The 27464-nt window shown below is 37.1% G+C and overlaps 1 protein-coding gene and 1 long non-coding RNA gene across 2 annotated transcripts in view; one reads left to right on the top strand and one right to left on the bottom strand.

Moving 5' to 3' along the window:
* LOC147918200 (uncharacterized) overlaps positions 1-27464 on the top strand; it is a 475202-nt gene that overhangs the window by 229780 nt on the left and 217958 nt on the right. The window lies entirely within an intron of this gene.
* Positions 1680-27464, bottom strand: part of ABCB5 (ATP binding cassette subfamily B member 5) — a 118138-nt gene continuing 92353 nt past the window's right edge. The window contains exons 21-27 of the mRNA XM_004418938.3: positions 25603-25703; positions 24596-24736; positions 14145-14301; positions 11157-11354; positions 9094-9300; positions 3550-3696; positions 1680-2023 (exon numbers count right to left, since the gene is read on the bottom strand). Coding sequence (XP_004418995.1) covers positions 1826-2023; positions 3550-3696; positions 9094-9300; positions 11157-11354; positions 14145-14301; positions 24596-24736; positions 25603-25703 — 1149 coding nt within the window. The 3' untranslated portion in view covers positions 1680-1825. The remainder of the gene's footprint in view (positions 2024-3549; positions 3697-9093; positions 9301-11156; positions 11355-14144; positions 14302-24595; positions 24737-25602; positions 25704-27464) is intronic.

Raw genomic sequence — 27464 nt, 5'->3', positions numbered from 1 at the left:
AAGCAGCTGGTCTCCACTCACTTTCTGCCTTCATCAACTGATAACCGCACAGATCCTTGTAAACTGTTTGAGATCTCAGTTTTCAGCATGGTTGCTTGTTCCGGTGAGGACAGTGACTTTATTTAAGAGAATGTTGCCTGCTGAGCATCCTTTAAAATCTTTTGAAATAAAATGCGAATAAAAATTAGGAGGGGCTATTAATTAAAAAGGAAAGTGTTTTACTGACATCTGTAGGTATGAACATGGGATTGCTGTTGATCTGTTCAAGGGGGAAGTAGGCATTGCAGTTATCTGCTAACCTAGGAGGGATTACAGAATTGGAGCCTAAGGTTCTCTTGCTCTGAGGCTTTAAGGATATTCAACCATACTGTCCTTTTCCTCCTGCCCACCTACTCTGGAAAGAGAAACCACCAAGAGCTCTAGGTCCACGCATAGCAAAGGGGCCACAAGGCTTTCAGTGACAATGCTTCTGAACAATACATCTGGTTCTCAACTCCCCCAATCCTATTTTTATTTTGGATAATACACAAATGGTTTTAATTTTTTATTTAAAAAAAGTGGCATAATACACAAATGGTTTTAATTTTTTTCACAAGATTTCAGATTACTAGCAGAGTGCACTTTAGAGAGGCTGGCTGTGTCACTGCAAATGGAAAAAAATACAATTAAGAATAAAGATAAGAGGCCGGCCCTGTGGTATAGTAGTTAAGTTCATGTGCTCTGCTTCAGCGGCCCGGGGTTAATGGGTCCAGATCCCGGGCACGGACTGACACACCACTTGTCAAGCCATGCTGTGGCAGTGTCCCATGTAAAGTAGAGGAAGATGGCATGGATGTTAGCCCAGGGCCAATCTTCCTCACAAAAAAAATAAAAAAGAATAGAGGTAAAATCACTAGATGAAATCAAATATTTAAGTAAATGGAAAACATGACTCAGTTTACCAATATTGTTATTTACACAGAACTTTCAAATCATACATACATTACATTTTAAAAAGTACATATAAAATTTAAACAAATTACTTGATTGAATAATAACAGAGAAAGGTATTTTTAATTTTTCACCCATAATAAAAGTAGCTCTTATTTTAAGTAAATAAGTGTTCATACACAGGTAAGCCCATGATCTATTCTGCCAACCCCAAAGCTTGGAATAATGGAATCTTCAGGATGGATCATGTTAACCATTTATATACTGGTAAACAGGAAGATAACTACCTAATTCTATCAGAAATTTTACATTGTAATTCTCTCTATCCCCCTAACAAAGGGATCTAATGGAATTTTGGGAAACCAGGGATATTCTTGAAAGAAACATTGAGAGAGATATTATGAAAGAAATCCCTGTGGTCTGGAGAAAAGGACTAGCTCAAAGTACTCTAATATGTGCAACAAAATGCTGGAAGTTCCAAATTAAAATCATTCTCCCTGAAATGCCACAAGCCCAACTACATCTTACTCTCTCTGCTAAAATCTTTCAACTTAGTTAACTGGATAATTTTCCCTCTGGGACTATATTCCCAATTTTATGGGAGTAGTTGAAAATAGAATTCACTTCACAGAAAACTGCTTTATAAGCAAATGTGCTAGAACATTTTTATAAAGTGAGGGATACAAGCATTATCTCACTTACATGAGTTGAGCAAATTTTTGTTTCCTTTTAAAAATCTGAAAGGAAGATGATGTGTAAACAGAACATGTCTGTACTTGAATAGCACGATTCTAGGTACTGATTAATGCAATAAAAGAGATCAAAGCATGCCAAATAATTAACAAGTACCCTTTGCATTACACAAAGATCAAAATATGTGCTAACTCCAACAGCATCATTGCACTGACTGTGCATTTACCAATTTAAAATATACGTCTTGATTTCTCAGGAGCTCTTGATGGGTTCCCTGTTCCTTTATTTTTCCATTGTGCAGAACCACTATCAAATCTGCGTTTTGTATTGTGGAGAGTCTGTGAGTGACTACTAGGCACGTCCTCCCCTTACTGGCCTTATCCAGGGCATGCTGAACCACCTGGAAGAGAGAAGGACTTGTGATCTCCAGCTTGGGTTAGATGCTAATAAACTTGCCCAAGTCAAATTGATTAAGGTAATCTAATAACATTCTTTGTGTATTTGCTTATCCCCAAGGAAACTGCCCTACTTTGTGAAATATTCACCCTACTCAACAGAAATCTAGAAAAAGTAATTACAGACACATTAAGTAAGACTTTTAATTGGAAAAGCTTTTGTGACACTGAATAAAAATGAGATTGTTGTTTGTGTGTAAGTAAATGGTTCCAAACTCAAAGCCAGAAAGTAGTATTTCCACACCTAAGTAGAATTGTCTAATTTACTTACTCCATTTCCTCTCATTGTTTTAGTTTTTCGTTTTTTTTTTTTTTTTTGTAGAATTTAGCTGTAAAATTGTCCTAGCTAAAACAGCATCTCAGCTACAATGAGGTTATAATGCTCTATAGAGGAAATGAGAGTGGAAGGTGAAAACCAATATTTTGTTGAATATATAAAAACTTCCAGTGATGGATATCTCATTTAAATCCTTGCAAAAACCCTGTAAGGTGGGGGGATTTTCATTTTTCTGATAAGTAAACCAAGATTTCAAGAGTCCACGTCACTAGACCAAGGTCACACTGCTAGTAACTGATGAATCCAGTATTACAGCCCAGCTATGTCTGATTCCAAAAGTCATGTTTTTTTCTTTTTTTTAATAACACACTGTCTCCTTGGAAATGAAGAATGATAATCATCTACAAATAGCAATCATGTGATGGTTAACCACATGGGCTCTTAGGTTAGACACCCTCTATTAGAATTTAGGGAAGTTACTTGACTTTTCTAAGCCTTAGTGTGCTAATCTGTCAAATGAGCATGATGATAAAATTAGTTAATTCATCAAGTTGTGAGGATTGAAATAATAGCATATAATGGACACTTGATAAATATTAAAGATTATCATTCATTCAATCAATGTTCATTTAACAAATAAGTGCCTACTATGTGCAAGAGACTACTAGGGGACAAGGACATAGCAAAATTAAATATCTAAAGAAGCTTGCAGTGTAGCTCTATTGTCACATGTCTGTTTGCTTCCTTGTTTTCTTCTCAAACCGAACTAATAGTGTGTAGAAGGTGGAGTAACGAGCAGGCTCTGACACTGCAGTGTAGTTCACTCTTTTACGCATGTAGATTGCCTTATTAATTTGTTTGGCATCATTAGAACAATAATAAAATAGGAAAGTTATTTTTCTTGGACGTTTTCTTTCAGTGAAGAAACATTTCAAGAATTGGGCCCCTTTTGATAATGAGACCAATTCAAGTGAGAAAACCTTTCTAGAACACGGGATGCCCTGTGTCCCAACTCTCTCCCCCTTCCCCACCAGCCTCTAACCATTTTTTAAAGGCCCAAACCTTAATTAGAACTGGTGACCCTAGGACTACAATTCTCTCCAGGCCCTTCTTTTCCAAAACCGACCTTGATTTCTTCCACGATACTCCACTCTCATATTTGATATATTGTGAGATGAAAGAAGAGGATGTTACCTTTTCACTCTCGTTATCAAGGGCTGAAGTGGCCTCATCCAACAATAAAATTTTTGGTTTTCGGAGAAGAGCCCTTGCAATAGCTAGTCTTTGTTTCTGGCCGCCAGAAAGCTGTGTTCCTTTCAGTCCAACTTGTGTGTTGTATTTCTATTACAGGAACATGCAATTAAGAAAGCAAGGCTTGGTTATTTGAATTAGCATGGCAACTGTGGGCGAGAACCTTCTAAATATTTCAAATTTTGCTACTTTTGAAAATTTGTGTCCCAACAAGTGCTAAAATCTATTCTTGGGCTTTGTCGCAAATAAATGGTAAACCAGCAGTAAACACTACCATCTCATTTGCATATCTAATCTGATCACAAGCAGCAGACCTATGCCATTGTGCTTCTACAAAAGAATTGTTCAAATTAAAGCATAAGAAAAAAAATTACTGGCAAAAAAATGTTCCCAGTAAACACAAATATTTTTCCATTAAGTTATATTACCTTCTATTTTCAGGTCAAAATGATTTAAAGTATTTAAATACAAGGAGCTCATTAGGTTCCTTCACTTTACCTCTCTATAAGCCTCTATGGGCACATCTCTCCAGATGCCAGGATGCCATTCTCAATGGTGCAGGCATCTTCCTGGCAATAAGTTAGGCTGGCATTTTTAGAAAGTCTCTTCATCTTTTCAGGCCATAACAGTGACATTTAGCACTTCACAATGTTTTCACAACTCTCCTACTTACTAATGACCCCTTCTCCAGTGTTTATCTCGATGGAAGGGTAAAGGAAATTTCTCACATATCCTGAAGCAGTCTGCTAAATCACGATTGGTCAGTTCTGTTGGTGCAAGCAGGCTCCCACTTGCTTTCTAGATTGTCCCATTGACCCTGCTTCCCTCCAAGGTTTTAGACTACTTTCTAGTAGCCCTTGCCAGTTGTCTAACAAATACAGCCATTGGTACCCAGATAAGAATGTGTGGATGGATTAGCTCCACTGGGTAGGCAAGTCCAAGTGTACAACCATCTACAAGTGAATCCCGTAGCAGTATCACAGAGAAGATGCAGCACATGATTAATATGCTGTTCATTTTGTCTTAGTCCCCTGGAGAAACTTGAATGAATTGCCTTTCCCTCCATATCTGACTGCCTTCAGGAGGTACCATAAGACACAGTGGGTATTGAGAGAGCCTGTGACATAACCTTATAACAAATGTGTCTACTTCATCTCAAAGTTTATTTTTTAATCTAAAACGCACAGTTGCTTGCTTTATATCAAACAACGGGTGTTTGAATTACTAAAGCCCAGTAAAAGTGTTTTTTCTTTTTTTTTTGTAAAAGGATATCTTTTTTTTTTTTAATTTTATTTCTTTCTTTCTTTCCCCCAAAGCCCCAGTAGATAGTTGTATGTCATAGCTGCACATCCTTCTAGTTGCTGTATGTGGGACGCGGCCTCAGCATGGCTGGAGAAGTGGTGCATCGGTGTGTGCCCGGGATCCAACCCAGGCTGCCAGCAGCGGAGCGTGTGCACTCAACCGCTAAGCCACAGGGCCAGCCCCAAAAGTGTCTTTTCTAAAGTGAATGCTCTACAAAGAAAGCAGACTTGAGCTATCTCCTTTGTGATTTTATCTGGGACCAGAAAGCAGGCTGGGCCCCTTTCTCCTAAGATGTGCTTTATTAAATTTGGAATAAAAAAAACTATGTCATTCATTTCCACACACTGCAAAGTTCCCATCTAAATTAGAGAATCCAATGTTAAACCAAAAATTGAGAGAGGATTGGATGGGAATGATAATGGGCTTGTAGCTCTTTCTGCCAGCCTAGCTTAAATTGTACATGGATTCTTCTTGTGTAGCTGAAGAAGACACAATACTAACTTAGAAATCACCTTGCATTTCTTGGCCTTCTCTGGATTGCAGGAATATGTAAGTTTCAAGAGTGAATTGGATGAAAATTAAGTTCAGATGTTTCTGCCCATCATTAAGCAGAATAGAGTATAAATGTGGATATACACATTGTCTTAATAGCAACCTAAAAACATTTTCAGATACTTAAAGTGAAAGTTTTTATTTTTTAATGAAGAACCATGGAGTTCCATTCTTTCCTGTTTAAACTGAAAATCTAAATCAATTTTCAAACACTGGGGCTGGTGAGTGCCTGGAAATCACCTGTTTTATGAGACACTCAAGGGGCAATGGCTCCTCAATATGAACCTGGGGCTAAAAGCCATTTGGGTCCTGGAAGGAACATCAGAGAGTCTAGTCTTAAACCAACTGCATTCTGGCCCTGGGAAGGAGTTTCCAGGTGGTTCCAGTGGTCAAAGTCCTACTCAAGGAGCCATGATGTGGTGTGACTGAGAGCTGCCACTGTGTGATATTGTGCCAAGTAGGGGGCATCTATACTTGGTGTATTTCTCAGAGGATCCTCAAGACCAAGGCAGTGTTACTTCAGCTCCTCTCCCATGCCCCAGGCCCATATTTCTAAATGCATGCAGGTCATCACCATGGCATATACCATAGACGCATTACCCTTAGCATACTCTAAATTGACTCCTTGCTATTTACCCTCATAGTTTGAGCTATCAGACAGGTCCATAATCCCTTACCTGAAACCCTTAGGGCTATATCTGTTTAAGAATCCCTCCCCCTACTTTTTTTTTACTTTAGAAGAAAATATACCATAAATTGTATATACTACATATTATATACATTTAACGTACAATATGTTATATATTATTTAACACCACCAGAAAGGTCTGGGGATACAACTGGTAATCAAATACATGAACATTTCTGCAGAAATACTTGATTATTCATTCTAAGTAGGATTAATGAAGACTACATATAGCTTCACATCATCTTGGCCACCAAACAAACTTGCACTAAACATACAAAATTTGTGTGTGTGTGGGAGGGGAGGGCATGGAGTTTAAGAGCTTTTGGAAATAGAACTGGAGAAAAGAAAATGTGGACTTGCATTTCTCTCATCCAGACTGTTGTAAAGCACCAGGACTTGCCCCTCTAACGCCAGTTGACTATTGCCTCAGAGGCCACAGTGCCTCCTAGAAGAGCAAACAAAAGGCTGAGCTTCAGTAGTAATTTCTTTTTCTTTAAAAATTCGATCATGTCATTTCTCTGCCTAAAAATATCTAGTGGCTTCTGATTTCCAATAAGACAGAGTCCAAACTTCTTAGCCTGGTATATCAGAACCTTCACATTTAGTCCCTGCTCATATTTTGGCCTCTTTTTCTCAATTCCCCACTTTTATGCCTTATGCTCAGGATTTTAAATGTATTTCCCCCCAAACATCTAAAACCTTTTTACACATATATGTTTCTGTGTGAGCTTATTCTATCTTCTAAGAATGGATCTGTCCCGTTTCTGCCTGGTGAACTCCTACTCATTCTTCAAAACCCAGCTCAAAGCAACATCCTCCATGTGGTTTTCTCTGAACACCTGGAGACTTTGTCATTCCTTCCTTTGTACTCTCATCATATGCTCTGTGTGTTTTTATTCCAGCAGGCTGCCTAGTGTATCATACACTTTCTTGCTCACTTTCCAGAGACAATGTTGAGCCAAGTCCTGGCAATTCCACTTTTACAATATCTTTTAAATCCTTTTCCTTGTTTTATTTCACTTTATAATCAGTAATTCAGGCCTTCATAACTTAATCCTGGAAATAGCTCCTGCATCATTTCCTAAACTTCCTCTCTCTTCTTCACTCCAAATGGTCATTTACATTGCTGCTAGATTAGTAGTTCCAATGTCCTATTCCAAAATGATATTTTGGCACCAGATTTCTTTATGGCTATACATATTTTTGGGGTAATAGTGATATGAAGATAAACTAAAGTTAAATTTGAAAACACTGAGAAACAAGCTATTCTTTGTTTCAGGAAATAATATCTTGGTTCTCAAAGTTTATTGTAAAATGTTAGCACACTGAATCTCTGCAGTATGTAGGTTTGGATAAATTTGGGAAATAGTACAATAAAAAGAATGAAAGATAATAAACAATTTAAGAATAAAAGTCAAATGGTATAAATATAAAATGGATAGCATTTTGCTATACATAAATTCAAGAAAAAAATTATCAGAGTTATGTGGATAACAATCTGACCATGAATCAACAGTGTGGTGAGTGCCTTGGTTAAAAAAGGGAATTACCATTGAAAGACACTCACAGGGTCACAATATTTATAAAAAATATGTTAATCCTTCTATTATAGTTAGTACCACAGAACCTTACTGGAGTAAGGGAAATTGTATTAATGGCTTGTTCCTAGTTATAGGCACCATTTAGTGTAGACAGGAGATGGTGAGGGAAGATCTAGTAGTATAAAAGAGAGTAAGTGACCATTATCCTCCCCCAAAGAACAGGGCACTAGATTAGTTGTTTGATATAATGATTATTAAGTTTTGGCACATATTTTTAAAGTGAGCTATAAAATCACATTATAAAAATTTGTTTCTAATTAAAAGTAAGTATCTATATTTTTATTTTATTTTATTTCTGTGAGAGTGTATGTAGGTATAAACACTCAGGTATTACAAGTGCTTTAAGTTACAATTACCCATCTCTGAGCACTACTTCTGGATTTGTATCAACACTTGCTATGCTAAAGCCTTCTCTACGGTTAGCCAAGATTTTTAACTTTTCTGAGATTTTGCATCAGCTGTCACAGTCAATACAGAGAAGTGACAAAAATGGCAGGCAAGGACCTAACACTCTCGTGGGGAGAGGAGATACTAACAAGTCAATAAGCACTCAGGATAATTTTAGACTGCGATAAATGCCCTGAAGACTATGTGACAGATGACAGGAATGGTGAAGACTCTTAAATAAGGTGGCCAGAGAAGGCCTTTGCAAAGGTGATATTTGAAAGAGCTTGAAAGTTAAGGAGCTGGATCTTCAAAGAGCCAGAGGAAGGGAGGTCTCCGCTGAAGAAACAACAAGTATAAATGTCCTGAGGTAGGGAAGAACTTGGCCTGTTCACGAGACAGAAAAGAGAGCAACATGGCTGGAGCAGAGTGACCACAAGGTGAGGAATGAGCTGGAGAGGCAAGCAGGGCCAGATCACAGAAGGCCTTGCGAGCCACATAAGGAGTCTGGACTTTATTCTAAGTGCCAAGGGATGCCATTAGGAAGTTTTACCTGGGAGGGATATGATCTAATTTATGTTTTTAAAGGATCTCTCTAGTTGCTGTGAGGAAGAATAATTATAAAGGGGCAAAACTGAAAGCAGGAAGACAAATTAAGAGGCTACTGGAGTGGTCCAGAGGGGGATGATGGTGGTGTAGACATGAGCGGAGTGTAAATGGATAGAAGGTAAAGAATCAAAATATGAAAATTAAATCAGTGAATATCCATACAGTCTGGTCTCGGAAAAAATAGTCACATAAAAATCTCAAACTTTGCTTTTTACATCTAATTTTACATTAGATGCTGGCAGTAAATAAATTGTATAATCCAAGGAACACATAAAACAACCACTTAGGCCCAGTAAATTACTTGGGCTTACTTGGCAGCTTTGTAGTTCAAGGTTTCAGATATTTTCTTACCTCAGGGAGACCCTCAATAAAAGAATGGATATTTGCTGCATTTGCTACTTCTTTTATCTCATCTAATGGTACAACACGGCTGTTATCACCATAGGCAATGTTCTCGGCAATGCTACAGTTGAAGAGCACAGGCTCTTGAGAAACGATTGCTATTTGGGAACGGAGCCATCGTACGTTCAATTCCTTTGCATCCACACCATCAAATAGCTGCCCAAAGCAGAATGGAGAACGGTATGTGAAGATTCAACAACTGTATCATGTTACAGTTCACTGTATTTAAACATACACAAATCAAAACAAGAAAGTTAGGAATTCAAGCTATTTCATAGTATAATGTTACCCAAAGAAGGCTCATAACTCATATGTTGTATAGAAGCAGCCCGCGTGTAACTGACTAAAATGCCGACTCCTAAACTTACTTGACGTTTCTAGGAATGGCCACATATTTTAGAGACCTGCCTGAAGTCTAGAGTAAAGTCTGGTGCTCTGTACTGAAGTCAGACGGAAAATGACCAACTTCTACCGTAACAGGATCCCACTTTATTAAAGCCCAGTGAGAGAGTAAGTGTAGACTGATATAGTAATTCACATGTAGAAATATGTCACTTTGTACACAGCCATGTTTATTCACATGAACAAATAACAACATTCATCTGACATTTGATGAGCATACATACTATGTGATGGGGACTCTCTAGGCACTGGGGAAATAGTGGTAAGCAAGACAAAGCTCTTGTCCTCCTGCAGCTTAAATTCTAGTGGAGACAGGCAGGCAATAAACACACTAACAACTCAATAAACTCAGAAAAAGAAAGTGTCATGAAGACAAGATAATGGGATAAAGAGTGACTGAGGATGTGGGGAAGATGTGGGAAGGGGGTTGGTGGATGCATTATTTTCTATACAGTTATCTAAGAAGCCCTACCTAAGGAAATAGCATTTAGACTGAGATATGAATGATGAGAAGGAATCAGGATAGAAGTAAGAGTAAGAACATTCTAAGAAGCAGAATAGCAAGAACAAAGGCCCGTAAGTGTGTTTAAAGAACATAAAGAAACCAGTGAGACTGACACACAGTGCACAACGAAGTGGGGAGTGATAGGAGAGGAGTTTGGAGAGAAAGGCAGATCATGAAGGACCTTGACTGATGGTATGGATTCTGGTTTATTCTAACTGCAATGGGAACAACTGGAGGGTTAAAAGAGGGAGTGTGCTATGCTATAAGCAAATAGATGACTGTTACCTAATTTTGGTACTCATTGTTAACTCACTGTTATCATTGGTAACGAGGGAGCCATTTTGGACCCTTCCATTTTGTAAATAGTCATTGAGAATCTGTGATGAGGAAAAGACGGTAAATTGCAGGAGCATGAGGACTAATATGACAGTCTTTGACTTTTAGGGGCTTATGGTTTTTTGTAGGGAGGAGGAGGCAGAACAGGAAGTTGTGTTTGTGTGTGTGATGTGGTGGTGGTTGAGGCAGAGGATAATTGAAAACCTGAATATAAGGTAGAGTAAGAAAAGTGCCACATGAGAAAAACTGTCCTTGGAGTTCAAAGGAGGGAGAGGTTGCATTTTTTTGAGATCAAGATGCAAGACTTAATGGAGCTGATTCAAATAAGCTCTAATCAGGCATAAGGCTTTGAGAATTCGGGGAATGGGGATGGCCAGCAGGAACAGCAGGAATCCTAAACCAGGGAGGCAGAGAAAACTATTATCTCTGTCTTAAATCAGAAGAGAATAAAGAAAGAGCCCAGACGTAGATATTAGACCCATACTCCAATAGCTGTGTTCTAAAAGAATTCCATGGCTTATAAGACCAAAATTTCTGCTGCCATAATGGTTGAAGAATCTCTGGGTCTTTGTAGTTAGCCTCAAAGTCCTATCATTTCTGTTATTGGTTTGCTTGTCCTCTAAGTTAAGAGATAGAGTTTTTTTTTTTTTTTTTTGTAACTACTGCACTGTTTGCCCTACCCAAACCAGTGAGGATGCTTAAGCTCCAGGGAATGTTTAAGAATAACACCACTAAACCCCAGATAAGTTGTATTTAAATTCAGTCTTACCACTTGTCCTTTCACGGGGTCATAAAATCTCTGCAGAAGTTGGACAGAAGTGCTTTTCCCACAGCCACTGCTCCCAACAAATGCTACTGTCTTCCCTTGCTCAATACTGAGGGATAAGCCACGAAGGATGAGAACATCTGGGCGACATGGATAGAAGAAAGAGACTTCTTGAAATTCTATATTCCCTTCACACTCATTCTGTAAAAGAAAGTTGGCATTGTTTAGAAGGATGACTTAGAGTAAAGTAACAGGGTAATTACATAGTCCCATAGCATCTCCACACAATATACTTATTAACTACAAAGGGAAAAATAGTAACTTTATATGGAGAAACTTAACAGACCCCACCTTGACCAAGTGATGAAATTTAATGTCAACAGCAATGGGATAAATCAATATAGTGCGCCTTCTGGTATGATGCACTGAGAAGGACAGAGCATCAAAAATGAAGTACCTTGAGCTAATCATGAATAAGCATTAGACAAACCTAAAATGAGGGATAGTTTATGAAATAACTGGCCTGTAATCTCCAAAAAAAAAAAAAGAAAGATGACTTAGAAAGGTTGTAACACCTTATAGCACAGTGGCTGAGTGCTTTTTGAAAATTGTGTGTGTTTCCACAATCATTTAAATTTTAAATTATCGTATTCCTCTCTGTAGAGCTACTGACTGCACATTGGTTTCTGTCACTTTTGTTTAGATTTTTATATCTGTAATTCTTCTGATCTTTACTACTGGACTTCACCAAGTTCCTAAAAAGCACTGGTTTCCTTCAGCTTCACTATCTACACATAGTCCCATCTGCAGATTAGCTGTTTGACTAGCTGCTCTGAACAAATATATCACTTTTTAAAATTTACTTTAAAGTGATATTTAAAAATATCACTTTGTAAAATTTACAGACCTTTATTGTTTAATTGAGAATAGCTGGTGTCCTCATAAACTATATGTACAAATGTTATTTTTGTAAGTTGGACCATGTTTTATACTTAATATACATTATGTTTTGAATTCAGATTTATCTTTGTTTTCAGTTGACCATTATTTGGCAGTGACACTTGCCTAAAAGTTTATTTTTCTCTCTATGCTTCGATCTCTTTCATGGTTGATAATTTGTAAACCAATACTTATATACACCAGGGATGTTTATAAAAGACTTTCCAGAACTATCACTAAATGATGATTAACTTCCCTTTATAAATTTGGTTCATAAGATTTTAGGTTCTTTTGAACTTCATATTTGCCCTCAATCAATTGCATTTTAAGTAGTTGGGTTTAAGAGTCATGCTCAGCATATTGAGCCCAGCATATAGGTAGGAGGCAAGCGTAGGTGGAGGGGAGGAGCACCAAAAAATGTTTGATGACGATATTATTCTTTTGTCAAAGGAACGAAATGTTAACATATGGTTAAGAGTTCTCGAATTAGAAACAAATATCTGGAAGGACATATGCCAAAATGTTAAGTGTAGTAGTAGCTTATTTTTAGTCTATTCAATGCTTTCTGTTTTGCACCCTATGTGCAATGAATATTATTTGCATATGAATGGCATATGAATATTATTTGGCATATGAATATTATTTGTCCAAAAAATGTTAAAAAGAAAAAAAACCCAGCATACTGCAGAATAACGGAGAGTGCAATTATTTCTATGTATGCTCTGATGCCTTTGGGAAAGGTATAGAGAGATATTCTAGACTTCTGGACTTTAATACATTTTAAAATTTATTCTTACTATTTTAAACATTTTATTCTGGAAAATTTCAAACCTCTATAAAAGTAGAGAGAATAATGTAATGGGCTGCCATATGCCTATCTCCCAGCTTCAATAATTATCAATATTTGCCAATTCTGTTTTACCAGGCTTTAATTTTTCAAGCATATAAAGTGATATTTAGAAGTATTTGTATATTAAATAAATTGAAAATTAAATAAGTTACTTTTATAGTCTTTAAAGAAACATTCCCATATTCTATGTCATGTACATAGTTCAATGAGGACATTTATCAGTGAGACACTCAATTCTTCTATTGTGATGTTTAGAAATAAATGAGTACCAATATTATATACATCTAAATCCTAAGATTAAAAAAAGTTTCCTACATCCTTTACTTTCTAGAACACAAATATGAAATCCAATTTTGACTAAGATGTATCTTTGAGCATTCTATTCTGAGAGTTTCAAGATCTTTTATTTCTGTCACTAACAATTGGCATTCCTTTTAATAATTATGTAGCTCTCCTGATAATGTACTATTTTAAACTGTCATACATATAAATCTGTTAAAATTCTAGAGTGAAATAATTTTAAATGAAAAATTTCTTTTAAGTATACCTAATGGCTGTTTTTACTTTTAAATTTACAATGTCTAGAAAGGTCTTAAAATTGAATACATATTTAATGTATAAGACTACTATTGAGAGACTTGTTTGGAAATTATATAATCTCCCCATTGTTTCCCTTTTAATATTCACAGTCTTTTAGAGTTTGTGGCTAAATATGTGCATGAATTTAATAAATATAGTTCCCTTTTTTCCTCTTCTGTTTGCGGATATATTTCCCATGAAAAACGGTGTCTGAAGCAGTAAGGGCACTGTTTACTTTGCATATATTATCAAAGAAAAAAAGCGAATAAACCCTAATGCAAATCTTCACCCAAGACTAAAACTTTTGCTGTCTAAATAAAATTCAATATATAACTCAATCTTTTGTTCAAGAATATTCTCATGGCATCAGGCAAATAAACTAGAAGCATTTATTTTTTAATATAAAATATGTATATTTAGTAGTAGAGGTGAAAATTTGATTAAGACGAGATCCTCTTTCTCCCTTGGTAGTCATTACAATTATTTTATACAAGCTTTTGATTCTCTATAGCACTATCTTTTGCAAAGTTATCAAATAATGCCTTCATTTAAGTCTCTCTTTAGAGAGCATGCATATGGACAATTAATAACAAGTGGACATTTAAAATCATAGTGGTGCTTACTGTTTTTTTCCCTTCTTGACTATAGCTGTCTATAGTTGGTTTCCTTTCCAACAAAGCAAACAGATGTGCAGCCCCAGATTTGGCTCTCGAATATTCAGGTGCCAAAACAAATGTTTCTCCAATGGCCATAGCTCTGTATGCAATTGCAGTAAAAACTCTATCAAAAGACAAAGCATTTGAATTTAGTTAGGCCCATTTTCAAACAATGGAGCTCTAAAAGTAAAGGAAAAAGCAGGTACAGGAATATAATCTTTTGGCCTAGACAACATCACTAATGCTGAAGGCCTAACAATGATATCTCTTTTGTAATTTTCTACCACACAGTGATCATCCCTTGCTCTGTACACCAAAATGACCTTTGGAGCTTGGGTAATCTTAAAAATTTCTTTTCCAATTAGAGACATAGATCAAAGGCCCTAACTAGTGAATATAAAAGTTCTTAACCACCTTGATATAAAGCTCACTTGCTTAGAGATTTGTCAGAGAATTCAACTGATAACAGGAAGAATGAGTCTCCAGTAGTGAGATCTGAATTTACACAGTAGATACGAATGTTTTTTTTTTCTTTTTTTTGCATATAATGTAGTTAGAATAGATAATTGATGCCAGATGATTGATGATCTGCCTGAAGTGCTACGTGATTTACAGAGCACAAAGCATGGAGATGGTACTTTGTTAAGGTCCTCGAAACAAAATCTGACTAAAATATACTTTAGCAAGACTAGAAGAAGAGCTTTGATCTTTTAGGTTTGCTATAGATTATGATCTCAGTTTCAAAACAAGGTAATTATAAAATGGTAAGTATGCAAGTGATGTTTGGAAGCATACAGAATATTCACAGAAATGTGGCATATCATGTGGCCATGGTTAAGTATATTTCTCTCATTTTCTTTTTCATTTTAGATATGAAAACATTTTACTGGAATGAAAAACAATGTATCTCAGTAGCAGAACAAACAGTATAATTCAGCTAAGACTGGACATGTTTCACTGGCAATATTTAAACATTAGGCTGTAAAAGGACATCACAGAACCCAGTTTGCCTGTTTGCCGTGCTGGATCACAGCAAGGTAAACATGTCTGATCTTGTGAATTTCTCTGGACATGGAACCTACCAAAGGGTGGATGTTGATGCAATCTCTTCAGTGACCTAGACCTCAGATCATGAATCTTATTATTTGTACAAAGGTCAAATACAGTATAAAATATGAAAACAACCAGTTTACTGGTGTGCCTCACACTAAAATGATTGTAGCCACTAGTTCTGTGATGTTAAGGCATTCTAAGTACTAATATTTACAGAAATTGTTTAAACCTCAAAATGCCATTCAAAATACTTAATACCCAGCTATAAATATCAGAAGTGGTTATTGAGTTTAGGTAACACATTACGGTTGGTTTTTTTTTTTTTTTTAAATGCAAGGAAAAAAATCAGACAATCAGACTTAAGCCTCAGACTGATTCAAGAGTCAGCAGGTGAGATGGGAAGATAATTGGATTATGAGTCAGAAAAAGACCTGGATTCTAGTCCCACAAAAACAGAGGCTTCTCAGAACAACTGAGAAAATACCTTCTTCCTCTGATTTGAGATGTGCCAAAATATCCACCTGTCCTAAAATCTCCACCATTAAAAGTCAGTTTAAGCATTAGGCATAAACATATTGAGGCTAATGTCTTTGTTAGGTCCCTCTTAAAATGGAAATTTACTGAGAAGGTCCTTCCATTGAGAACTTGTGTCTGTGAGAGGTAAATGACCAGAAGGATGCACAATAGAGCAAGAAGAGAAGTTTTAGTAGAGCAGAAAGAGTACCAGCTAAAAGCCCTGATATTGTCTTTATTGTGTATGTGTTGTGGGGAGGGTAGTGGGATGGGAGTTGATGTTGATGAGGATTATATTGAGGAACTGAACTTTGTGGTGATGGTACTATCTGCGGGTTGAGTCAGGGACATGAATCTCTTTTATACTTGTTCCCCAACTGGACTATTATAAAGACAGGCCAAGGCTGTTCTGCTGTGGAATCTGTCCTAACCTAGTCTGGCCCAATTAGCTAGAGTGAACTAAACTGCAATTCACTTCTACTCAAAAAGTATTTATTGCACAACAACCAGTGCTGTAATTCCATGACAGAATTAAACCATATCCTTCAAATCTGGTCCAAACTCCTGGAGGCACTTTAACCGAGAGCCTACTCTAGAGAAAAGTTCAGTCCAGCCTCCCATGCCACTGTTGGTCTTGGGAATTTCACTCATTTGGGATGTATAAAGAGGAATAATGTGCTATAATGATGTTTTAAAGTCACATTTGTTAGAGTATTAAGCTATAATAATTGAATATATTTCCCCCTTCAAGCCTATTTGATTACAAGAAATACTCCACAGTTCAGAAATGATTTTCATGTTGAACTAACTCTTGAAGCATAAATACATAAAATAGGAATTAAAAAACCTAAAATTTAACTTACATAACTTTCTTAAGCTTAAATTGTCCATAGAAAAAGAAATCCAATCTATAGTTTATCCTTATATGGATTTACACTGAATTTATAGCAAAAACCTTTGGGTTGCCTGGGGTTGAGGGAGAAGAATATTAAGCAGGAAGAGGTCTGGGAAGGATTTTCAGGCGCGGGGCCTTTTCTTCCCTAGTTTTATGGGTTCTCCATGGGTTCATGGGGCCATTGTCACTGCATCTTCACTATACTGATCTTTTCAAGCATGTCCAAGAAGTGGGGAAATCCCCTTGTCCATCAGTGCTGAAAGATCATTTGGTTAGCAACAACAGAAAAAGGCACAGAAATGAATAATCCTAATTTTAACATAACTGGTCCAAACAGGAATACCCTGCAAGGTTTCTGGTTCAGATCTATTTGTCTCCCCTTAACCTTGCTCTCATATCCAGTCTGTATACCTTTGGTGACTTATTCTAAGAGGAAGTATACTGGGGTGTTCCAAGCCTGGGCTCTGAAGCTCTGAAGCCAGACCACTGGGATCATATCCAAACTCCACCATTTATTTACTAGCTGTGTAACCTTGGGCCTGTTCTCTGTGCTTCTGTTTCCTTAATGGCAAACAGGATATAACAAGATTATCTACATCTTATAGGGATGTTGTGAAAATTAAATACATTAATAATATTGTGTTTAGTACAGTGCTCAACAAATGTTTAAGTTATTATTATTCCTCTCATAGAACTGAAAGTTAATGGGATACTTTCTGTTGGAAAATAAGCTCTCATGCTTCCATAGACATAGATTATTACAGCAGGTCAAACCACACTTTTGAAGTTCCCACTCAGTATGTTTCTTTTTTTGACTGGAAGGCAGAGTATCTTTCCTCACAGTGGCCATTACAATTATTCCCATACTCATACTCTTTTCCCCTAACATCCATATAACAACCTGAAGAACCTTTTCTTCCCACCCTAAATCTCTTCCTCAATAGATGGGAGAGAGAAAATATACAACTTACATTTATTTGGTTCTTTGGGTTTTTTAGAATGTTTTCATATACAAGATACCATTTGATCACCTAGGAGATAATTAGGGCAGGAACTCTTATCCCTTCTTAACAAATGAGGAGACTCCAGCTCAGAGAAATTAAGCGATTTGCCCAGGATCAGATAGCTGTGAAACCGTAGAACTGGAACTTGAACCTCCTTGTTCACTGTGTTTTCCCTTACACAGTGCTACTTCCAGTGGAAAGCTGGCCTGAACTCTCTCTCCCTGCATGCTGGGGTTTGTTACCACTTGTTTCCCATTTTAGAAGCTTCAGAGGGCCCTGATATCAAATCTCCCTTAATTTGTCTCCTTTAGATCCCTTCAGTGGTTGATCCCTCTATCTGGTCTCCCTATCTTGTCCTCCTCTCTTCTGTATAATCTCTAGGGAGGAGTCAGACAGAAGTCGGGTGGCTGCCATAGAAGGGAACACTGAAATAAGACTTTCCTGTTTTCCTTGTTTTGACTAACTAAGGTTGCTTTCCTAATTATAATGTTGACACACACAGTTCTTCCATGGCTGCATGGCCTACCAGAGCAAAGACGGTGGTGGAAGCCTAGCTTGCTTCTTTCTATCCCTTATTATTTCAAGCTACCATTGAAAACCTGCCTATATTGTTCTTTTGCCCAATAATCACATTTAATATTCAAAGTCCAATATGATTTCCTGTCAAGAACTGTATTTGGATTTTTGGAGGACTAGGCCACAACACATAAGCTGCCTGGTTCTGCTTCTCAGGCAGTTTTCAAAGCTGTGGCTTCTATTATTACTGTACCGAAAGCTGCCATGCCTTGATTCTTTTTTACCCATCTGCTCTGCTTAGCTTCCTCCTAATAGGTATAGCAAAAAAGGAAGAAACAGAGAGAGAAGAAAGTTCTGAAGTGGGGGTATGAAGAGTTACTTACAGAAACCTCTGCTGGGCACTGATGGTTTTTGGACTATATTGCAAAAGGCAAGTCATCTAGAAACTAACCTAAAGGCACTAAAAATAAGACAGGAGAAAATAAACTTACTTTGTATTTCTCAACATCTGTACATCTATAGTGGAGTAAATCAAAAGTATTGCCAGGGTTAACAGAGGCAGAGGGGGAAGTTTTACTACACATTATGTGTTTGAGAACCTAGACAAGAGATTTTCTAAATGCCTATGCATTGGACGAAAGGCAGCAGAGTAAAAATATTATCATCTTTTTAAAAATGCTCATTTCAAAGAAACTTCTACAATAATAGAGATGGATGGAGACAGCTTCCACCATAAGAAATGTACGTTTTTTTTTGAGGAAAAAGCTAAGGCTGATAGTAGTCTTGCTGATAAGCAAATATGAGCACATCAAGGGATTCTGTTGTTAAAACTCCCTTTGTGCATCTCCCTTTCTAAGGCACACTGTCATTTTTGAAAGAGAGACAGCTTATCCATCCCTGTAGCTATAAATCATGAAAATATACTCACATTTTATAGGATGAATAAAACATCTTTATTTTTAACAATAAACTAAAATATGACTGCCTCAATTTTTGTATAATTCAGGGAAAGCTTCTGGAAGTGGCCAAAAGAAAACCCTCAGGTTTTAAGTAGCTTTGGAAAGCAGCTGTAGGTGCTTTATGAGCATAGGATTCAGTCCCTATGCTCATATTTCTTAAAGTGTGATCCTCAGATTCTGTGCCTCAGAATAATCTGGGATGTTTGGTAAAATGTAGATTCTGGCCCTATGCCAGATCTACAAATCTCTGGGTTAGATTTGTGGGGTAAGCTCCAGGCATCTGCATTTTTAACAAGCTTGATTGGTGAGCTGCGAAACCACTGATTTAGAGAACACAAAGTTCTTTTTACCCAAGGAGGTTTCTAGTAGGAGGGAGTTTTCTTTGGAAACCTCTTCCATTCAGTTAGTTGATTAGATAGAAAGCTGTCTGTCACCCTAGACTCTTGAAGGCACGGAGTCTTCTAGGCCAGGTATAATTTAGTGTGCCAAAGGGACACTTGTGACTTTCACGGTAGTTAGGGGCCACAGTGGGTCTCCAAGAAGGCTGGAGACTTTGGTGTTGAAGACAAATTGCCTTTGTTCAGATTTTGCACAGCCCCATATCCATATTTCCCAGAGACTCTCTCCTTTGTCTATACTATAAAAGTATGAGTATGCTTACTTTGTCTGTAGTGTGGTTGAATGAACCTCAAATAAAAAGTGATACTAGTGGCCCTAGCTCAGACAGCTCCCTGTTTCTTCCTTCCCTCAGGGAACTGGGAAATACCACTGTGATACTGTTCATTAATCATTGCTCCTATGTTAATAATCCTCCATATGTTCTGACAGCTAAAATGCTTATGTCTCCAGAAATGACCCTTTTTAATGAATTTAATGAAAAGAAATTCAGGAAGTATGGTAGGCCAGTAGGAGGAGGAATTTTTGTATTGGCTCCTTTTGATTCTCCTATATTTTAGGGTCATAAAATAACATTAAGCATGTTATTTGTTCCATTTATATTGAGAATCAGCCCAGCTCTGGATATTCAAGTGTTCAAGTGGTAAACTAAGCAAGAATTTTTTTTTTTTTAATAATTTTACAGAAAGAGTCTATGCAAGTTTGTCTACAGAATTAGTAACAATAATAATTATAATGATAATAATAAAAAAAATTTTCTACTAAGCAAATCCTCTGGCATCTTGAATCATGAACTTGAATCTATGCTCTGACACTTGCTGGTTAAGTGACTTGGAGCAAGTTAGGTAACCTCCTTGAGTCTTAATTTTCCCCATCTGTAAAATGGGAATCATAATAGTTCACAGTGTAGTTGAAAGGATTAAGCAGATAATGCATGACAAATCTTTAATACTGAATAAGGACTCAATCAAGGTTTGTTGTTACAGTGATTATCATATGAAACAGAGTGGTTGGCTGTCTTGAGAGGTCCTTTTCAAAAAACGTCCTATCTGATGTCACTTGCAGGCATGATAGTGATCAGCATGATTTTGAGGTTGTATCATTCTTTAACTAAGAAAATTCTTTGCTTAGTTTTAACCTAAACAAATTTCAGTATGTAGAAGTAGATCCCAATTACAAACATCCTATTTCTATACAAATGATTGTCTTTGACTTAAACCCGGTCCTTCTGCCAAAGCACCTGGTGTTAGACATTATGGATGTAGAAGGGAAGAAAAATAGAAAAATCTGTGAAAAACAGGAGTAGAATCTGTAAAAAGTAGAAAAGTAGAATCTGGAAGTACATTTCTAGGAATGACTGGACTGCTTAACTATGCATCACTCCAAATTTCCCCCTGTATTTTTGATTCAGTCATTCATTCAACAAATATTTATTGTGTGCCTACTATATGCCAAGCTCTTGTTTTTGGGTCTAGGGAAACATCAGTAACCAAAATAGGCTAAGCCCTGCCCTCACTGAGCTTACAGTCTATGCCCTCAATAAATACAGAAACAAAAAAGATAAGTTTCATATAGTGGTAAGTGCTATACACAAAATAAAACATGGTAATAGGATAGAAAGTGATGATGAGGAAGGGTAAGGGGACTATTTTGGGCCATTAACAAAAGTTTCTCTGAGGAGCGGTCTTAGGAGCAGAGGCCCGGATAGTGAGCAAGAGGCAGCCTGGCAAAGAGGTGGAGAATGATTATTCCAGGCAGAAAGAAGAGCAAGAGCAAAAGCACTGAGATGGGAGTCCCAGGGACAGAAATGGCAAATGTGGGGCTGATGTGCAGTTCACAAAAAAGACATTGGTGTATGAGGCTGGAAAGGAAGGCAGAGGCATGATTGTATAGGGCTTTTGGGTCAGAGTAAGGAATTTTGATTTATTCAAATTTCAATGTGAAGTCATTATGATATTTTAATACACCGATGGAATTAGGTTTGTGTTTTAAAAGATCAGCCTAGCTACAGTGTGGAGAATGGATTACAGAGAAGCAGGAGTGGATACAGGGATAACAGTGAGCAACTTGTTGCAGTGGTCCAAGTCAAGACAGGCAAGGAGGTAAGGAGGAGGGTAACATGGGTAGAGATGGTGAGAAGTATTTTGGAATTAGAGCTGTCAGGACTTGATGATGGATGTGGTGGGTGAAGGCAAGAGAAGTAACAAAGATGACTCTTAGATTTCTGGGCTGAGCATATGTATGAATGGTGGTGCTGTTTACTAAGATGGAGAAGTCTTGGGGAAGAGAACCTTTGGTGAGAGAAAAAACCTTGAGTTCTGTTTTGGACACATTAAGATATTATTAGACATGCAAGTGGAGATGTTCAGTAGGTAGCTGGATAAGTGTGTGGTGTTCAGGGGCAGGGTCAGAGTTGGAAACACAGAAGGGAGTCATCAGGACACAGGTGATATTTGAAACCATCAGATTGCATGAAATCACCAATGAGAGTTTGTAGATGAAGAGCTCTGAGAGCTCTAAAGCCCTCAACATGTGGAAGCCTGGCAGAAAAACAAGAGCCAGTAAAGGAAACAAAGAAGGAGAGGCCAATAACAAAGGAAAAAAGCCTAGAGAAGAAAATGTTTCAGGAAGGAGAGTGTCAAATGTTGCTGAGAGATCAAGTTAGGTGAGATGGGAGAACTGAGCACTGGATGGCTGTATGGGTGGGCGAGATGGAGGTTAACGGTGACCTTGACAACGGGTCTTTCTAATGGCATGGTGGGAACCAAGGCTTGATTGGAACGAGCTTAAGGGAGATTGGAAATGAGAAGGTGTAGAGAACAAAATAGGCAACTCTTTGAAATTTGTTTTGCTGCAAAGGAGAGCAGAGCCATTGGAAGTAGGTAGAAAGGGACTTAGGGTCATGGGAGAGATTTCTTTCTTTTTCTTAAGACAGGTGATAAAGCAAAGAAATAGTAGTAACAGAGAAACTGATGTGAAGAGGTGATTGCAGGAACCCATCATAGACTGGGACGGCTAGTTCTTCCACAGAGATGGCAGGCATGGTGAACCATGTGGTAGCCTGGTGAGTTTGGTGATGGAAAGATGAGGTGGTTCTCTCTTGATTGCTTTGTTATACTACCTTCAAGTAAAACCATTAGAAATTAATTTGAATTACGATTGCCTTTAACAATGAAAATTCTTCTGTGAGAATTGAGAAAATCATCACACATCCTATGTTAGTATGAATATATTTACTTGACTTGCTCTCTACTAATACCAAAGACCAGTTATACTGAAGGAATGGGACCCTAGGGATAAAGACAGCTGCAGAAAGTTTAGAACAACTATGAGGAAAACACGTTCTGAGTTTCAAACAACTGGCTTGCAGACAAACTTTTGGAATACAACCAACTTTTAAGCTTGTGATTGCTTGCATTACATTCAAACCAAGGGAAAAACTTGCTAATTTAGTGCAGGCCAGTGAGCTGAATGAATTAACTTAGGTGATTCTACATTTAGTTTCTTGTTAATCTATCTATGTAAATTAGTCTGTGTAATTACAATGAAGCCCAAGGCTAAATGTCATAATTGTGGCTTATATGTTCACACAGGCAAAACTGCACACTGTTTTAGAGGGTAGGAGAACATTAGAACATGGAGCCTACAATCTCTGTTGAAATTTTAAATACAGGAATTCCATTTCTCAAGGAAATCTGCTTCCAGGAAACTGTTAAGTGGCCTTATAGTCAGGTAAGATTCGGGAACACTGGGTTGGTGAACTGTAGACTGTTTTTTTCTGAGTGCCTAGCCAAGAAACTTCCTGGGAACTCAGTTAATGTTTGATAAATAAATAGTCACATGAATAGAAACTAAAAATTATTCCAAGTTATTCTGAAATTATTTGCTTCAAATGACTTTTGGTGATTTCCTCAAATTAAATATATCCTCAAAGTACAAATATGTGCCACCAATGAGGACATTCAGAAGAAGGTGACTGAGTCTTGGGAGGCAAATCCCAAAGAGGAGCTCCCAACACCCTTTGCCAAATGGAAGCATCCTTGAACAAGTGTAATCTCCCAAGTCATTTTGCAGAGGCTGAGACTTGCTTTGATGTGTATGTTTTGGCGGGCTTGTTAAAAAACATAACACTACTTTTTTTTTTTTTTTTTGTAAGGAGATCAGCCCTGTGCTAACATCTGCCAACCCTCCTCTTTTTTTTTTTGCTGAGGAAGACTGGCCCTGGGCTAACATCCGTGCCCATCTTCCTCCACTTTATGGGATGCCGCCGCAGCATGGCTTGCCAAGCAGTGTGTTGATGCATGCCCGGGATCTGAACCAGCGAACCCCGGTCCGCTGCAGCAGAGCGCGCTCACTTAACCGCCTGTGCCACCGGGCCGGCCCCAACATAACACTACTTGTTGAAGTCAAATATTGTTTGGATTTCTCTAGCTCTAAATGTTTAGCAATGACATTTCTGATATAGATTAGCAACATTTGGCATTTTAGGGAGGCTTAGGAGGCTCAGAATTAACACTCAAAATTAATTTTTCTAATTTCAGAAGTTGAATTTAGGTGTTCCTATAAAGTAAAGAAATTCATAACTATGTGAACAGAATTCCAAAATAGAAGCTCCAGCAAATGCTTTGGGAAGAGGCAGCCTCATTGGGATGCCATGATCAATTCCAAATGTGACTTTTCTGAAGAGAAATACTCATTTGATGTGTTTCTTCTGGAATATTTGCTTAGCAAAGAACTCAAACTCACTGATTTATAGTCATACTTGATACAGCCATCTCCACCGTGGGAGTTCCATGAAGCCTCACAAATTCCGGACGGCATATTTTACCCCAACATTCCCACATTCTAGTAAACTGCAGCAAGGGGCATTTCATTTGGGAGTTTAACTCAGATTACCTGTATTTATCAGCAAGACTGCACTTATAGATAATAAATAATAAAAAAAAATATTTTAAAAAAGTATCCCAGCATGTCTTTTCCACATGAGTGATTTAAATGATAATGCACTATAAACTAGACATCTTTGTGGTTTATTAAAGTACATGATCCAATTTACAGGGTTTATATATTTGCACAACTTACATGAACATGCCCTCTGGGGTCATTCTTCCAGCTTGAATTAAATAAGCTCCAAATCGAAACCCTGCTGCATAGGCAAAATATACAAAGGCATGGCTGAATGCATAACAGCTTCCAAAGATCTGTGCTTTCTTCAAGGTATTTCTGAAATGCACAAAATTTACTAAATAATGAAGCATGAGGTATAGCAAGGTCATTTTGATAAGTGTAGAGTAGTGAATATAGAATACTAGACATATTATCATTTAGGGGATATACATTATTCTAAGAATTAAAGAGAAAGTGATTTTTTTAACTACTGAGAATTATTACAGAGGAAATTGAAAATAGAATGATTTTCTCTATAGCTATCCACCCTAGTTCAGTGTCATAAAGTTGCCTCTATGTACTTTCAAATGAATGGACAAGGTCTGTGAAAGGACAGCTAAAGAAAGAGTTAATTTGGTTTCTGAGTATTTGAAATATTTTTCTTGTAATCTTGCAGTAAGAGAGTAAATAGTGGAAATTAAAGGACAGTACCACCCACAAGCATGAGTGTAAAAGAGTACACAGCTATCTCTCTGATAAAGTAATACAAAGAGTATCACTAAGTACCTGTGATAAGGAGGACTAGTTTTAACTTAAAAGGAATGATCACATTTATTGTGTATATATTCATTTTAAAATGTGAACTGTTTTACAGATTCAATATAAAGGGCTGAGAAATCTTATTTTCTTTCTTGAATATGTTATTTCCTCAATCTTGTTTCAGGAAAATAAGAAAAATGTGCACACTTAGTAATAATTCACGGCAATATGGGTGGGCCTAAAATGTATATTCTAACTGTACTTGCTCTCGATTCCTCTCCTAGTCTCCTCTTGGTGAAGTCATATGAGAAATTATGATATGCCATTACTAGGAAAGATTCCAGAGCAATTAAATTGGCAGGCTAACCACTGGAGTCATCCAGGAGTACTGCCTTTACAGGAACAAACTATAGTTGATGGAGTCAGTATGAATCTACAATCACCTGTGCTGAATCTGAAGCGTCTCCTCATACATTTGCTCAAAGGCTTTTTCTCTTGTTAATGACACTATAGTACGTATGTTCTCCACAGCTTCGGTTGCTATCTTATAAAGTAGGACAATAAAATAGAGAAATAAAATTAGTAATGGTTAAACTTCTCCTGGTTGTGAATTTCAGTCACTTACACCAGGGACATATTAAGTACATCAAGTCAATAATTTTTTCTGATGAGTTTTCTTAGCTTCCTTTTTTCTTTCCCAAAAATAAGATAGAAAAATAACATTTCAAGATAACAGGCTCAAGAAAAATTTCCTTTGAAAAGATTTAGTCTACTGATATAAATTTAGCCCCCTTCAAGTCTTCACTAAATTATTAATTATTTAATCTGGTTCCAGGTTCAGAAGATCAAACATTAGTGAGCATTATGTTCATATGCAATTATGCAAAGGTCCTGTCCTATTACAAGATAATTCAAGAAGAAGACAGGAGAGATAATCAAATAAATAATTATTTTATTCTAGCATAGAAATGCAAACAGCAACCAAAAGGACTAAGGAACATTGCAGTAAAGTAACACGGGGTGTGGCTACAGAATTCGGTATAAGATATAGCCATTTCTCATTTTGATGTCTGTGAACTTAAAAAGATATTTAATTCAAATATAATTAATGATTCTCCACATTTATATAGTTTTCAAAAGAAAGAGTAATCTCATGGGATCCAAAATGGAGGAGACTTTTGGCTTAGAATAACTTCTTTAACACGAGAAAACATGTTGACTTGAAAGAGAAACTTTCTGCTTTCACATTCTGTTTCCAGACTGGCAGAGTGGATTGTAGCACAGAGGAAGACCTAAGTAGACACCCAGTGTTATTTGAAGGACACCTTGGGTTACAGGAGAGAACTAGATTTCTGTACTGTGGTCAGGACCCCTGGATTCTGCTCTCAATTTTGATGTTGAGTTGTTCTCAATTCTCATTAATTTCAAACTAAACTCAAAGAAACCTTCATTTGTAATACTTTCTGTAGTATGCAAGGAAAATGGATAAAAATGCTGAAATTTTGAGGAAAAAAAGAAATCAACAAAAAAATATTGTGATCATTTTTCACAATGGAGAAAGGACTAATATCATTACAGAACCTTAGAAAATAGCCTTTTTTTTTTTTTTTTTTTTTTACTAATATGGCCATTTTAAGTCTGAAAAGTAAAACATTTGATGATTTCTTCAAATCTACATGTGCAACTGAAGGACCAATATGTTTTACGGGTCTATATTCTATATTTTAGTGTTTGGTAAATTGACTGATTAAAAGCTACTGGGAAAGGACATGGATTGCCTATTTGATTGGGTTACTGATGGCATAGTCTGAGGTTACTCTGATAATATAAAAAGGAAAAGTCAAAGGGCACATATACAACTAGAGTTTATGACATAATAATAATTAGGGGCCCATTAATTTAGAAGTTGTGATAATTTGCACACAGACAGGGCTAGACAACTTTTCACTGTCCCTGAGGCAAATATATGCTAAGTAGTTCAGTCTGTACTGCCCAAGCAGACATTCCAAGGGTCCTTATCTAGTGCAAGAAAGGTGGAAAGGTCCAAGGGTCACGCAAACCAGATTTTGATGAGTCATGTGCTTCATCCCTATTCATGAATATTCATGATATTTATAATGTGTCAACTGTGAAACAGTCACTGTGATACAGACTATAAGTGATACTAAAATCATTTTCATATTCAGAGGATGTTCACCAATGTGATAAAGATTTTTGAAACTGTTCCTCATGAGAGGAACAGCTTAAAGATCTGCGGATGGATGGCCGAGAGAAGACTCAGCCCTTACATGATGTAACTTCCTAA

The sequence above is a fragment of the Ceratotherium simum genome, chromosome 1 (genome assembly GCF_057802395.1).
Source record: "Ceratotherium simum simum isolate JZ-2026a chromosome 1, ASM5780239v1, whole genome shotgun sequence".
Lineage (NCBI taxonomy): Eukaryota > Metazoa > Chordata > Mammalia > Perissodactyla > Rhinocerotidae > Ceratotherium > Ceratotherium simum.
The sequence above is the reverse complement of the archived record's forward strand: the minus strand, read 5'-3'. Positions and strand labels throughout refer to the sequence as shown.